At 63.8% G+C, this 13,983-nt stretch overlaps 1 protein-coding gene across 2 annotated transcripts; it reads left to right on the top strand.

The window, feature by feature from the left end:
* Window positions 1-5,004: 5,004 nt before the first annotated feature.
* On the top strand, window positions 5,005-13,664 carry ABHD17A (abhydrolase domain containing 17A, depalmitoylase). Of its 2 annotated transcripts, XM_045990988.1 has the most exons (5): window positions 5,005-5,161; window positions 8,354-8,890; window positions 10,138-10,332; window positions 12,877-13,056; window positions 13,167-13,664. In XM_045990988.1, the coding sequence occupies exons 2-5, from the start codon at window positions 8,559-8,561 to the stop codon at window positions 13,390-13,392; spliced, it is 933 nt and encodes a 310-aa protein (XP_045846944.1). In that variant the 5' UTR covers window positions 5,005-5,161; window positions 8,354-8,558; the 3' UTR covers window positions 13,393-13,664. The 2 variants fall into 2 exon arrangements, with proteins under 2 accessions (XP_045846944.1, XP_045846946.1); XM_045990990.1 differs by lacking the exons at window positions 5,005-5,161; window positions 8,354-8,890 and adding an exon at window positions 9,509-9,973.
* The last annotated feature ends 319 nt before the right edge of the window (window positions 13,665-13,983 follow it).

Here is a 13,983-nt window from a genome sequence, read left to right as displayed (position 1 = left end):
CTGGGATCGAGCCCCACATCCGGCTCTCTGCTCAGCGGGGAGCCTGCTTCCCTTCCTCTCTCTCTGCCTGCCTCTCTGCCTACTTATGCTCTCTGTGAAATAAATAAATAAAATCTTAAAAAAGAAAGAAAGAAATCTGTCTGTATATCCGTGCTCCGATTCTCAGATGTCCTGTGGTTCTCTTTCTCAGGGGAAACCTGACTAACGCAAGCTCCCAGCTGAGCCTCCCGGCACCCTCTTTTCTGCTTCTAAGCCCCACTCCTGCGGTGGGACCGGAGAGGTAGGCGGGGGCAGGAAGGCTAGGCTGAGGGGTCTGGCTGAGCAGAGAGAGGAAGGAGAGGGCTGGGTTCCCAGGAAGGGCTTCCTGGGTGAAAGTCCCAAGCCTCCAGGGCCTGCCTCCCTCCAGGGCCATCCTCCCCCCACCCCCCCTGCGGGCCAGCTGAGCTATTTTCAGACGCCCCCTACTTCCTTCCTCACCCAGTCAGGAGCCCACTTCCTTACTGGGTCTCACTCTCTCCTCTCGGGGTGGAGTAAAGACAGACTTGCAAGTTGGGGTGTTTCTCCACCAACCCCAGGGGCCCAGACCCTGAATTCGGGGTTCCCTGTCCGTCCTGCAAATCAGGAGGGGCCATATAATTGGCAGATCCCAGTTGAAAGTGAAAATATGGGGCCCCTTGTTCAGAACTTCTTAGGAATTTCAACACGACAGCCACAGGGCAACAACCCATGGGAGGGGCTCTTTGAAGCGCGAGGCTCTGGGTGACTGCACAGGTCCCAGCCCCTTGAAGCTGGTGCTGCCCTGAGCCCTGGAGCTGTCCCCACACCTCGTGGTTTCATAGACGTGTATTTATCTATTTTATTGCGGTGAAATACACATAACATAAAATTTACTGCTTAGCCATTTCTAAGCGCAGGGCTCATCAGTATGAAGTACGGACCCCCCAGCCCTGCCCCAGCCCCGGCCCCCACCCTCTCCTCTCTGTCCGTGCGGACGGGACTCCTCTGGGGACCTCTTGGGAGTGGGGTCCTGCGGGATGTGTCCTTCTGGGTCTGGCTGCTCTCGCTGAGCCCCGTGTCCTCGGGGTCCCTCCGCGTCATGGCAGGGGTCAGGGGTCTTAGTTTTGTATCGAGTGCACCTGTTCGAGTCCCTCTCACTCTCAGGCAGACACTAAGAAGCAGAAACATTAATTTCTTGTTGTTGTTTCGCTCTTAACAATTTTATTTATTTATTTAATAGAGAGAGAGAGACAGTGAGAGAGGGAACCCAAGTGGGGGGAGAGGGAGAAGCAGGCTTCCCGCCGAGCACGGAGCCCAATGTGGGACTCGATCCCGGGATGCCGGGATCATGACCTGAGCCGAAGGCAGCTGCTTAGCCAACTGAGCCACCCAGCCGTCCCCCAGCCTGTCTTCTTTAAGCCATTTGGTTTTATTCCAGCTTCTGCCTGATCGTAACAGCGAAACAAGTCCCGTTGCCACCAAGCCCCAGACAAACTTGGAAGACACATCAAAGGTGAGGAGCCGTGAACAGTCCCCAGCGATCTCGTCTCCCTGCACAGCTGGGCCCCGGGCAGAAGTGACCACTTGTGCAGGGTTGTTAAAAGCCCAGCTGCATGGGGCGCCTGGAGGGCTCTGTGGGTTAAGCCTCTGCCTTGGGCTCCGGTCATGATCCCAGGGTCCTGGGATCGAGCCCCGCATCGCATCGGGCTCTCTGCTCAGCGGGGAGCCTGCTTCCTCCTCTCTCTCTCTCTGCCTGCCTCTCTGCCTGCTTGTGATCTCTGTCTTTCAGATAAATAAATAATCTTAAAAAGATAATAATGTTAAAAATAGAGTCTTAAAACCAACAACAACAAACAAACAAGCAAACAAACCAAAACCGAAACCCAAAGGGCTTTGCCCTGGTCTCCGGGCCCCAGGGCTGCGGTGCCGCTGTCTGTCTGGTTTCTGTCAGGACTCCACAGCGGTCTCTGTACTCCGCTTCCTGCCGCTGCACTTTGAGGGTGTTTTCCCCGTTTTCACAGTTGGAGACAACATGGGGAGAGACGGCTACGGACAGAACTCTTGCTCTCCTCATTCCACATTGTTCGCTTCGATCCTGAGAAGGAGAATTTCTTTTCCTCCCTCTCCCTCCCTCCCTCCCACCTTTTTCTCTCTCCATCCACACTTATTGAGCACCTACTGGATATTAAGCCCTGACCTAGAAACACTGGAAGCACAATAGGGAACGAAACAGGTGCAGGTGCCTTTTCTCTTGGAGCTCACTGTCTAGGCCGATGCTTCTAGAACTTTCTGGGTGATGGACACATTCTTCTATCTGTGTCATCCAGGAGCTACCAGCCCCCACGTGCCTCTTGGACACCTAAAATGGGCCCTTGCAACTGAGGAACTGAATTCTAACTTTTATTTACTTTTAATCAATTCATTTAAATTCAAGTAGCCATGTGTCACGTGTAGCTTTCACAGTGGACAGCACATGCTAGAATTCATGGCTCCAGGATGGGAGCATTTTTAAGGCCATACATTCCTGTGACCTGTTATCTTCCACACAGGCTGGGTGTCTCAGGTCAGGAGAGAGGGAGAAACGCAGGGTCAGGACGGCCTGAGGTCACAGTGATGCCATCCACCGTCCCAAACGCTGTCCTGTGGATTGGGGAATCATTGTCGTGCTGTGTCAGGCATCCATCCATTGGTCAGACATCGTGGGGGACAGCTGGGAACATGGTGGACGAAAGCCAGGGTCGCTGCCCCAAGGAGCTCATGGAATGTGGGGAAGACAGAAGATAAACAAGGGAACAACCCAGTACAATGATTGGAAATAGAAGTCCTATTATGCGAATGCCTGAGTGGCTCAGTCGTTAAGCATCTGCCTTGGGCTCAGGTCATGATCCCAGGGTCCTGCTCAGTGTGGAGTCTGCTTCTCCCTCTCCCACTCCCCCTGCTTGTATTCCCTCTCTCGCTGTCTCTCTCTCTGCTAAATAAATAAATGAAATCTTAAAAAAAAAAAGAAGTCCTGTGATGGCCATAAAGAGGATGATGGGAGAGGAGAGCCTGTGACAGGGTCTCTGGCTGGGGGTGTTTGGAGGTGGGGGCTCTCCGAGGAGGAGGGACGTTTCAGCAGGGGACTGAAGATGAGGAAGTGCCGGCCCTGGGGCTACCTGGGGATAGGGCAAGGCGGACAGGAGGCACAGCTGGTGCAAAGGCCCTGAGGTAGGAACAGACTGGAGAAGGCCGACATGGCTGGGATGGAGAGAGAAAGGAGGGAAGGTGTTGGAAGTGGCCCGGCAGCTGGACCGCCAGGGCCTTTGGGAAGGAAAGGAAACACAGTGACTGTCCTGAAACATGGGGAGCCTCACAACAGTGCTTTTATCTTGGCAGAGTTTGCTCTGGTCAGTGGAGGGAGCTCAGTGAGTGGGGATCGAGGCTTGTGCCCATCTCCTGGGCCCAGCCCCCTTTCACTGGTATTTGCCAGTGTTGTCCTAGGGGGGTACAGCGGTCCAGCCCGGAGGGAATGGGGCTGGAGAGGAAGGAGGGCTGCGGAAGGAGGCTGTGGACAGGCCCCTTCCTGCTCGAAGAAGTCATGAGGAAATCAAGAAAATTGGCAGGAGCCTGGCATGGTTGTGACCTTTGGAGCTCGGAAGCACTTCAGCTGACGTTGGGAGCCTTGGGGGAGGCATTCGGGCAGAGGGAGCCCCCCCTGGACAGCTCTCTGGCATGCAGCTGGGGCAGGTGGCCAGATGAAACCATGGAAAACCACCCCTGGGCAGTCTCCACTCCCGGGCCCGGGCCTCCCCAGGCCCCCATTAGGAGGACTGGGGCCCTGGGGGAGGGCTGGCTGGGAAGCCCAGAGCTTATCTCTGTCAACAAAACTGAAGGTTAGAGTTGGGGGGGGAGGCTTGGGGGCTGGGGCTGCGGGCATGGGGTGGAAAAGGCAAATGCAGGGGGCCTGGAAGGGCAAGGCTGTTCCGCTACTTTGCAGTCCTGCCTGCAGCCTGGGGCCCGTGGGCCTCTGCAGACTCTGTCCCCGTCACCTCTTCCGCAGGCAGGTCCGACCACCGTCAGCGGAGGTTCATCCGCAAATGGCGACCGGCCCACATCCTTATCTGTCTCTTGTTCCTTCCTCCGCTCCCTCCTCGCAGCGGGAGTTGAGGCCGACCCAGGGTGAGGAGTGTGGGGCACAGACTCAAGGGACACCGGAAAGCGCAGGTGCAAAGATTCGTAGTATTTTAATGCAACATTTAAAAAGCCGAAATTAGGGGCGCCTGGGTGGCTCAGTGGTTTAAGCCGCTGCCTTCGGCTCAGGACATGATCTCGGGGTCCTGGGATCGAGTCCCCCATCGGGCTCTCTGCTCGGCGGGGAGCCTGCTTCCCTCTCACTCTCTCTGCCTGCCTCTCTGCCTACTTGTGATCTCTCTGTCAAATAAATAAATAAAATCTTAAAAAAAAATAAAAAAAAAAAGCCGAAATTAACGCAAAATAAGCCATGGTGAGCAAAACCTCAGGATCTGGAAAAGGTCGGACCCGGCCCTGCACTTGCATGACCTTGCCTCCCTCCTCATTGGGTCAGGGCCGGTTCCGGGAAAATTTCGTTCTTTTTTGATAGCGCACGAACATTCTATCCCAACGACGGAGCTTTTCGGCGCCTCTGTAAATTCTGCTTCCGCAGCGAGTGCCCCGCTCGCCTCTCCCCAGCCCTGGCCCTGGAAGGAGCGAAAGAACGAATGAATGGCTGGGACTCTGCGGAAAACCGCGGCCGCAACCCGGGGCTCGGCCCCCCGCACGCCGCCACGCCCGCCCACGGAGCCGGCCCCGCCCACCCCGCCATGCCCCGCCCCACCAGCGAGTCAGCTCCTCCCCCAATCCCGGCTCCGCCAACCACGATCCGGCCCCCGCCCACCCCGCGTTCGCCCCCGCCCCAACTCCGCCCCCTGGCCCCCGGAAGCACGCAGCGCCGGCGCCTGTCCGCAGCTCCTGGGCCCCCGCGCGCGTATCGCGTCACTTCCGGGGCGGCGGCGGGATCTAGGCTCATTTCCGCCCGTGGGGGTGCGGCGGCGGCGGTGGCGGCGCAGGAGGCTGGGCCGGGGCGCCGAGGGATCGACGGACGCACGGGCGGGCGGCCGGGAGCCATGGAGCGCGGCCCCGGGGCCGGGGGGCGCGGGCCGCGGCGGTGAGTGCCCAGCAGGGGCGAGCGCGGCGGCGCGGGGCGACCGCAGTGCCGCCCGCGGCCGTTTGGGGAGCGGCGCCTGCCCGCGAGGCCGGGACAGCCAGGTGGGACGTCCCCGACCCCTCACTCCCGGGGAGGCCGCGGGCCGGGCTGTGGGACCCGCGGAGCAGCGTTCCGACCCCGGCAGAGTGTGCCGCCGGCCGCCAGCCGCCGACCACCGCCCGACCCCGCAGCCCGACCCCGCAGCCGACCCCGGGCCCACCGCAGCAGCCCGCGGCGGAGCCCTGCTTTCTGAACGTCTGCCGGGCCCCTTCGCCTGCCCCTTCGCAGGCGCCTTCCGGCCGCCTGGAGCACCTGGTGGCCTTCCCGGCCTCCGCTTGCCGCCAGGGTCACCCCGCAGCCCCTCACCCTGGTGGGTGCTCGGCCCAGGTCTCCTCCGGGTTGGAGTGCGAGCTCGCCGCAGGGCTCACGGGCGCCGCCCGACCCAACCCTGGCGCCCCCGGGACCCCCGGGCCTCTTCTGACCGGTGTGCACTTAGGCGGGAGACCTTGGGTTCCTGGGACCCGCCCTCAGCCCTGGGGTGTTGCGCTGCCCTGCTCCCTCTCCGCCAGCCGCTCAGTCTGCCCTTTCAGACGCGCCTTCTCCCAGGCGGCTTTCCCACCCCGACTGGCCGGGCCAGGTGCGGTCGGCGTCGCGCCTATGTAGGTCATGGTAGATGCTGCAGTTGCTGGGTTCCTTGTGGGTCCTCAGAACACCAGCCCCCGCGGGGCCCTAGTGGGGCGGGGCGGCGGCAGAGCGCCCAGTGGTGCACCTGTAGACGAGCTGCGGGGCCAGGGGCCTGCGCCCAGTGAGTGAAGCAGTGGGTGTGCACCGCCCGCCGAGACCCCGCTCCCGGGACTCACTCGGCAACACTCCTGAGTGGCGCCCGGGAGGTCCCAGGTATGCCTGGCCCGAGAAGAGACTGTCCTACCTCCCTGTCAAGCTGGCAGACTCCGCAGCTTCCCCCTTTCGTCTTTCCCTCCTGTCACTCGCCCAGTAGGGCAGATAGCTGTCCTGCCCTCTGATTGCCCTGGCGGCGTTGGCCAAACGCGTCAATACAACTTCTGGTGAGTGCTGTGGAGGCAGACCTGCACCGGCAGAGCGCGGGGCGCCTTGACCTGCTTTGGAAGGCCTCTCCAAGGGCGCTGGAAGGGGGCTCCAAAGGGTGGACAGGACAAGGGGCAAAGACCATCTAGTGAGATCGGGGGAGGGCGTTCCCGGCAGGGCAACCGCATGGACTCTGGCTTGTCTGGGCAGAGCGAAGGGAGTGGGGAACACGGTGGGGGAGGCTGCAGGGGTCGGCCTTTGGCAGGCTGGGCCAGGGATTCGATTTCTGTCCTGAAAGTAGGGGAGAAGCCGTGTGCTTGGGTGTGTGCTGGGCGAGCGCTGGGGCTGCGGGCGAGCGGTGTGGGGGTGGGGAGCAAGCAGCCGGGGTGAAAGGTGGCGGCTTGTGGACCAGGAACTGGTTGAAGCACCCATCAGACCCCAGTGGAGGGAGGAGTCGAGGACGACACGGTGTTTCTGGCGTGGGCAGTGGGTGAATGCAGGTGTGCCCCTTCATTTCCTTAGTGGCCGGGGGGCTCCTGCGTGCCCACCTGGCTCTCAGCCAGGCCTTCCCCTGGACACCCCTCTTCACTGAGCCGTGCAAAGTCCAGCCCTGCTCTTCCTCCCCGGCCCCAGCGCAGCGGCCGAGTCTGGGTCTGGATCTCCGAGAGTACATCGGAGCAGACTGGCTTGGTGGACTGGCGACATCTGGGGACAGATCATTCCTTTTTGGGCAAAGGGAGGGGTGCTCTGTAGCGTGTGTCTGTCAGCATCCCTGGCCTCCCCCATTCAGTGCTGGGAGTGCCCTTCCCGTGCTGTCACAACCCAGGTTTCTCCCCGTTGGCTAGTGTCCTGGGGGCAAACTCTCCCCCTCTGGGAGTGAGAACCACAGCGCCTTGCTTCTGAAGCGCACTCGCAGGTGCGGGGCTCCAGCGCCCACCCACCGCTCCCGTGTGCCCCGAATCTGGGCAGTCTCCAGCCCGTGGTGGCAGGTCACACAGGTCTGCGGAGAGCAGGTGTGTCTGAGGGCCGCGGCCTGCTCTGCGTCTGAGTGTCTCAAGTGCCGGGACCCCAGAACGGCACGCGCCGCGGTGCTCTGCCTCTACGGCGGACTCGTGAGTGCCACTCTCTCGTCCCAGTCTGGAGGGAAAGGCCTACTGGGCGGTGAGGTCTTCCTCGAGCCTCTGGGTTTCTTCCCGTGCCTGCGTTGGCGGCTCGGTGTGGGACTGTCTGCCCTCGCGGCGTAGCGCGGTGGGTGTCTCTGCGACTGGGTTCTCTCCTGTACTCCTCTGGGAGCTGAGAGGCGTCTTTGCTGGTCAGCGAGGGCACAGAGGCCCAGGGAGGGAGAGAGCCTTGCCTGAGGCCACACAGCCCTGTGCTGCCAGAGCTGGGCTGGTGGGGCCGAGCCGGACTCCTTCAGGCCCCAGGACCCCTCCCCCCAGCCTGGCCCCAGCACCGGGAGAGCCATTGTCCCCACTCAGCCTCTGGATGTATCCTGCTTTTGTTCGCGGAGCCTTTGTTTGTTGTGTGTCTCCTGCCTCTGGACAGTGCAGGCCTGCCCCGGCCCGGCCCTCTGGAGCACACTCCCAGGGCCCTCCAGGCAGCAGGCTGTCGTCCCCTTGGCCGCCTTGTGTCACCGGGGGGTGGCAGATGAATCCTCGAGAGCACAGAGTTGGGCTCGGGGGAGAGTCTGGGCCGGCTGTGAGGACAGAGGGGTAGGGAGGGTGACGGCGTCTGTGTGGGCCCAGAGCAGGGGCTGTGTGGGGACAGCTGGGGAAGCCAGGGCTCTGAAGGCCCCGCGCAGCCTGCGGGCCGACCCTGGGCTGACAGGTGGGGGCTCACATGGCGAGCGCCGGCGGCTGGACGCTGAGGAAGGGTGTAGCAGGCGCTGGTCTCGTCGGCTTTGGGTCCCGCCAAGCCCCCTGGGAGGTACCTGGTCCCTGTGGAGGACGAGCTGGGCCCCCGGCCCGCGCGGTGCAGGGTGGAGCAGTTTGGGCGGAAGAGGGTGGACTGGACTGGGAGGAAGCCGAGAGGCCTGGTATGGATAAGACTGGGTCCCGCGCCTCCCGGCGCAACCCCAAGGGAACCCCGTTTCTCACTTCTCCCCTGCAGGGTTTCCCTCTGCACGACATGGAGACGCAAGTCTGCGAGGCTCCCAGGGGCTCGGCTTGGACCACGATGGGGCTGGGCCGCGGCCTCCTAAGGGGGCTCTTGTCTGGGGCGGTGGCCGGGGGTTGCCCTCCCCCCTGCCCGCGTCTCAGAGCACCCCCACCCCTCCCCTGCCACGCGAGGCCCACCCTGGGGCCCGGCGCCCGCCATGAACGGCCTGTCAGTGAGCGAGCTCTGCTGCCTTTTCTGCTGCCCACCCTGCCCCGGCCGCATTGCTGCCAAGCTCGCCTTCTTGCCGCCAGAGCCCACCTACTCGCTGGTGCCCGAGCCCGAGCCAGGGCCCGCTGGAGCAGGGGCCGCCCCTTCGGCGACCCTGCGGGCCTCTGCCGGCAGCCCCGGGCGCTGGAAGCTCCACCTGACGGAGCGGGCTGACTTCCAGTACAGCCAGCGCGAGCTGGACGCCGTCGAGGTCTTCCTGACCAAGAGCAGCCGGGGCAACCGCATCTCCTGCATGTATGTGCGCTGTGTGCCCGGCGCCAGGTGAGCCTCGCGGTCGCCACGTGTTGCGGGCGTTCGGTGCCACGTTGGGGGGCGGGGAAGGAGCTGGGAGGGGGACCCGGAGGCTCCTGGTGCAGGGTGTGCTCTGTCCTCGGGCCTCTCGTTTCCTGCCGGGGGTCGTGCCCCACGGCCAGAGCCCAGATGAGAGCCCGTCTGGCGGTGCAGGCGCCCTGGGGACTCTTCTTGCCAGACGGTGGCGGCTGACCTCCACTGAGGGCAGGCCTCTCTCCACCCAAGGCCACCGGGACCGTCAGGCCTCCCGTCCTCTGGGTGCAGCCCCTGTTTTGCAGATGAGTGCCCGGAGGCCCGGGGAGGCGGTTCTGAGTGACCGCAGTGTCGCCTGCTTGACCAGGGTCCGCCTGCTTCAGGGTCTCGGTGCACACCCGCTCTGGGAAGGGCTCCTGGTGCTGGGTCCTCAGTGAGGCCTTGGCATTTGCTTTGGGGCCAGGGCACTCGAAGCCTGGCAGGTGGCTCTGGCCAAGTCTGACTCCTCATTACCGGGGTGTCCCTGGGGCCTGAAGTACCGTAGTGGGAGAGAGGTGGGGCCTTCCAGGTGTTTCTGCCTTTAGGGCAGGCAGGGTTCTGACTCGGATCTGAGTTCAAAGGGCAAGTGTTTACCTTTTAGCTAGGCTGGGGGCCAGGGGTGCTGGAGGAAGAAGGCTCGAGGAGTGCACTGGCCAGGAGCCAGCCTGTGGGTGACCTGGGGCAGGGCCTGCTCCGCCAGCAGCCTCCCAGGGCGGAGACGGGTGCCGGGGTCACGTTCTGTGGGAGTGGGGAGAGGTGCTGTGAGTAGCGATCGGCTTTATTCCTTTGTGGGGGCCAGGGCGGGGGCCAGCCACCGGGAGGAGAAGCCGCCGTCTCACTCTCCGGACGGGTCTGGGCAGCGGGCATGTGTGCGTGCCGTCCTGGGGCTGTGGAAGGCGCTCTGAAAGGAGGGCTTCCAGGAGAGACAGCCGCCGCCCAGAGGGAGGACACGCCGCAGTCACTGTGCCTGCTGGGCCCGTGCCGTGGTCCACCCTATGCCGAGACTGTGATTGGTGGTCCCCGCGGTTCCCTTGCACAGAGGGCACGTCTGTGGCCCTGCCGTCTGTCCCCTGCCCAAGACCACAGAGCCAGGAGGAGCCGGAAGGGGCGGCCTGCCTCCCTCATTGACACTCTCGGCTGTGGTGGGGGGCGGGGTGTGTCCTGTCCCTTTCCCTCTGACCTGCCCCGCCCCCTCCCCGCCACAGGTACACGGTTCTCTTCTCGCACGGCAACGCGGTGGACCTGGGCCAGATGAGCAGCTTCTACATCGGCCTGGGCACACGCATCAGCTGCAACGTGTTCTCCTACGACTACTCGGGCTACGGCGCCAGCTCGGGCAAGCCCTCCGAGAAGAACCTGTACGCCGACATCGACGCCGCCTGGCAGGCGCTGCGCACGCGGTGAGCTTCGTGCTGGGCTGGGGGTGGCCGCCTGGGGACTCGGGCCTGGCGGGGGAGCCCTCATGAGATGGAGCCGTCCGCGGCCGTGCTGGGCGACAGGGCGAGGCCTGACCTGTGTCCCCATGGTGTGACAGGCTTGATGTGTGGGGACTTGGGGTGGGCGCTCCTCTCCTCCTGGGACCCCCTTGCCCGGAGGGGGTGTAGATGGGCTGGGGCTGTCCCTGGGGGAGTGGAGGCTTCGCCTGCAGAGCGTGGCTGGGGGCGGCGGGGAGGGCGCCTGCAGGCTGCGCAAGGACTCGGGACAGTCCGGCCGCCCAGGGAGATGTGGTTTTTTTTTTTTTTTTTTTTTAAAGATTTTTATTTATTTATTTGACAGAGAGAGAGAGATCACAAGTAGGCAGAGAGGCGCAGAGAGAGAGGAGGAAGCAGGCTCCCCGCGGAGCAGAGAGCCCGATGCGGGGCTCAATCCCAGGACCCTGAGATCATGACCTGAGCCGAAGGCAGAGGCTTAATCCACTGAGCTACCCAGGCGCCCCAAGGGAGATGTGGTTTTCAGGGTAGAGTGGGGCTGCTCTGTCATGTTCCCAGGGCTGGCCCATGAGGCATGAGTGGCCAGTGGCTGTGCTCTCTTGGGGGTAGGGCTCTTCCGGACCTGGAGGGTTCTAAAGTTCTAGAGGGTTCTGTCAGTTCTGTGTCTAGCACAGCCCTGGGGGCCAGTGGGAAGGTAGCAGGCAGAGGCTAGGCCCTCCCTGGGTATGGGCCCCCAGCTTGTACCTGTGTGCTTGCCTAAGGCCCCTGAAGCTGGGGCCACACCTCCGTCCCTGGAGCCCCACCACACGGCTCATCCAGTTCCCGGGCAGCCCCCTTCCCACTTACTTACCTGGTGTCTGAGGATCCAAAGAATCCTGCCGAAGGAGGCCGCCCTGACTACCTCTGGTCCTCCTGGAGGCGCTGCCCTGCCTATTGCCTTCTCAGGCTCCCCGTCTCAGTCCTGCCGGCCCCCCTGCACCCCCTCCTTCCCGCAGGGACCAAAGTCAGCCTGCCCTGGGGAGGTTGGGGACCCTGGTTGCCGAAGTGATGCACCAGGCAGTCTGGGCTTCAGGCCCCAGGAGTGGGGTCCCCTGGTACCACCCTGGCACAGGGGACCCATCCTGGGCGGCGCGGTGCAGGGACGTGCTGCCCTCGGCTTCCTCAGCCCTTCCTGCTGTGGTTCCTGCCGGCTGGGTGGGGGCTGGCAGATCACAGCCTGCTCTGCGGCGAGGGCTCTGAGCCGTGTCCGTCCCACCGTCTGTCCTGCTGCCGGCACTGTCCTCAGAGACCCAATCCCTCAGGGAAAGAGTCAGCGGGAGGGCAGGAGGCTCGACCCCGGCGGTGACCAGGGGCCTGGGATGGCTGCGGAGGACCCGCCGCTGCCCCTGGCGCCTATCGTGTTTGTGCAGCGGGCGGCGTCTGAGGGTTGGGAGCGACTGCTGCTCAGGGCAGTGGTGCCTTCCGTGGTGCGGGGAGCTGGCTGCGGAGCGGCGGTCAGGGTGGTGGGCCGAAGGCCCGATGGGGTCCCTGAAGCCCGGGGCCAGGCAGCTGTGACCTGGAGTGCTGCCTCCCAGGACAGAGACAGATGGGGTGGCCCCTGGGTAGACAGGTGGAGTCTTGCCACCTGGGGGGTTGCACAGGGGAGATGCAGAAGGGCGTTCTCTTGGGGTATCAGGGTCCAGGTCTGTGGGAGAATCATGGAGGCCTCTTCCCCGGGGAGGGTGGCTGGTGGGTCCCATGCAGATGGGAATGGGCGCTTGGAGGCTGTGGAGCTGGCTTGGGGCCGGGTCAGCTGTGCTGGGGGTAAGGTGGGGGGCTAGGGGAGTCGGGGGCAGTGGGTGCAGGCTACGGGGAAGGGCTGGGACCCAGATGCAGGATGTGGTGCCCACCTCCACACAGGAGCCACCACTCCCCCTCGCCTGGGTTGTACTGAGCCCCCAACTGGGCCGCGCAGCGAGGGGCTGGAGACTGGCTGGTGAAATCAGGATTCACAGCTGCCATGATTTCTCTTGGCGAAGGGCATGGATGGGTGCGGGATGGTGGGAGGAAGACAGGTACCCTACCTGTGCTCTCAGGAACTGGGTGTGTCCTTGGTCAAGGGGGTGGGGGAGCTGGTGCGGCGGGAGCAGGAGAGGCCTCAGCGCCTGCCTTGTCCCCCCCAACCCCAAGCATGGCGTGGGGGCCCTCACCAGGGGCACCCCACACCCGTGATGCAGGTTGACGCTGTTGCTGAAACAGGTTGGTGCTGGGCAGGGCTGCAGCTGCCTCAGCCTCTGCGCATCTGCCCAGGCCCTGCCTCCTTACTGAGTGCTCTTGTTCGCTGTTGGGGACAGTGCTGGCGAGTATGGGGGATTGTCTCTGCGTCCAACGCCCTTGCCCAGAGCCACGCAGGGAGAGTGGGGGGCTGCCCTGGGAGGGCAGGGCGGAGGAGGGGGGTGTGCTGCTTGCTGCGGCTGCTGCTGGCTGTGGCTGATCCTGCCGTCTCCCCCGCCCCTCCCCGCCCCTCCCGGCCAGGTACGGCATCAGCCCGGACAGCATCGTCCTGTACGGGCAGAGCATCGGCACGGTGCCCACCGTGGACCTGGCCTCCCGCTACGAGTGCGCTGCCGTGGTGCTGCACTCGCCGCTCACCTCGGGCATGCGCGTTGCCTTCCCTGACACCAAGAAGACCTACTGCTTCGATGCATTCCCCAAGTGAGGGGGGGGGATGGGGATGGCGGTGGCCGGGTGGGGATCAGGGGAGGGGCTTCTGCGGGGTGGGGGGGGGGGCGCTGCTCAGAGCCTGGCGGTGCCCTTCCCTACAGCATCGAGAAGGTGTCCAAGATCACGTCACCGGTGCTCATCATCCACGGCACGGAGGACGAAGTAATCGACTTCTCCCACGGGCTGGCGCTCTATGAACGCTGCCCCAAGGCCGTGGAGCCGCTGTGGGTGGAGGGCGCCGGGCACAACGACATCGAGCTCTACAGCCAGTACTTGGAGCGTCTGCGCCGCTTCATCTCCCAGGAGCTGCCCAGCCAGCGCGTGTAGCCGGGCCCTGAGCCGAGCCGGGACTTCAGCAATAAGGCGGCGCCTGGGCCTCGCCCCCGCCCCGGCCCGGGGGCTGCATGTGAAACCCCCCCACCCCCCTGGGCACCCCAGTCCTCCAAGACAGCTGGGGATCGGGCGTCGGGGGGGCCGGGCCGGGACCTGCCCCAGCCCAGGGCCGTGGACGATGTACAGGCGCGGAGCTACGCTCTCCTTTCCTTTTGGAAGCAAAAAGAAGGAAAAACGTGAAAACAAATTAAAGATTTAAAATTTTAGGGTTCCTCTTCCTTTGTGGCTCAGGCATGCTTTTCAGGGCCCAGTGAGTGGGACAAATGCAGGGTCTGGTCACTGTCCTTGTGGAAGAGGAGATGGGTTTGGGTCCCATCCAGAGTCCCACCCCTCGAGGCTACTGGGTGGGTGGGGATGGAGGGGTAGGGGCATGCGGCCCCAGGTGCCTGAGGGCCTGTGCCTCCTGGGAGGGTGTTAGTCCGCTCCCACGTGGTAAATACGGACACGAGGTCTGGGAGGTGCTGTCCCGCCCGTCCTCACCCCCCTCCCCTGCACGAAGAGCCAGGAGAGCCCACCGTGACCCTG

Source organism: Meles meles, chromosome 20 (genome assembly GCF_922984935.1).
Source record: "Meles meles chromosome 20, mMelMel3.1 paternal haplotype, whole genome shotgun sequence".
NCBI lineage: Eukaryota > Metazoa > Chordata > Mammalia > Carnivora > Mustelidae > Meles > Meles meles.
This window is presented reverse-complemented; position numbering and strand designations above follow the sequence as displayed.

Coding starts and splice junctions, on each gene's coding strand:
- ABHD17A (XM_045990988.1), top strand. CDS start 8,559: ATGAACGGCCTGTCAGTGAGCGAGCTCTGCTGCCTTTTCTGCTGCCCA. Junction 8,891..10,137: donor CGCTGTGTGCCCGGCGCCAG/GTGAGCCTCGCG, acceptor TCCCCGCCACAG/GTACACGGTTCTCTTCTCGC. Junction 13,057..13,166: donor TGCTTCGATGCATTCCCCAA/GTGAGGGGGGGG, acceptor CCTTCCCTACAG/CATCGAGAAGGTGTCCAAGA.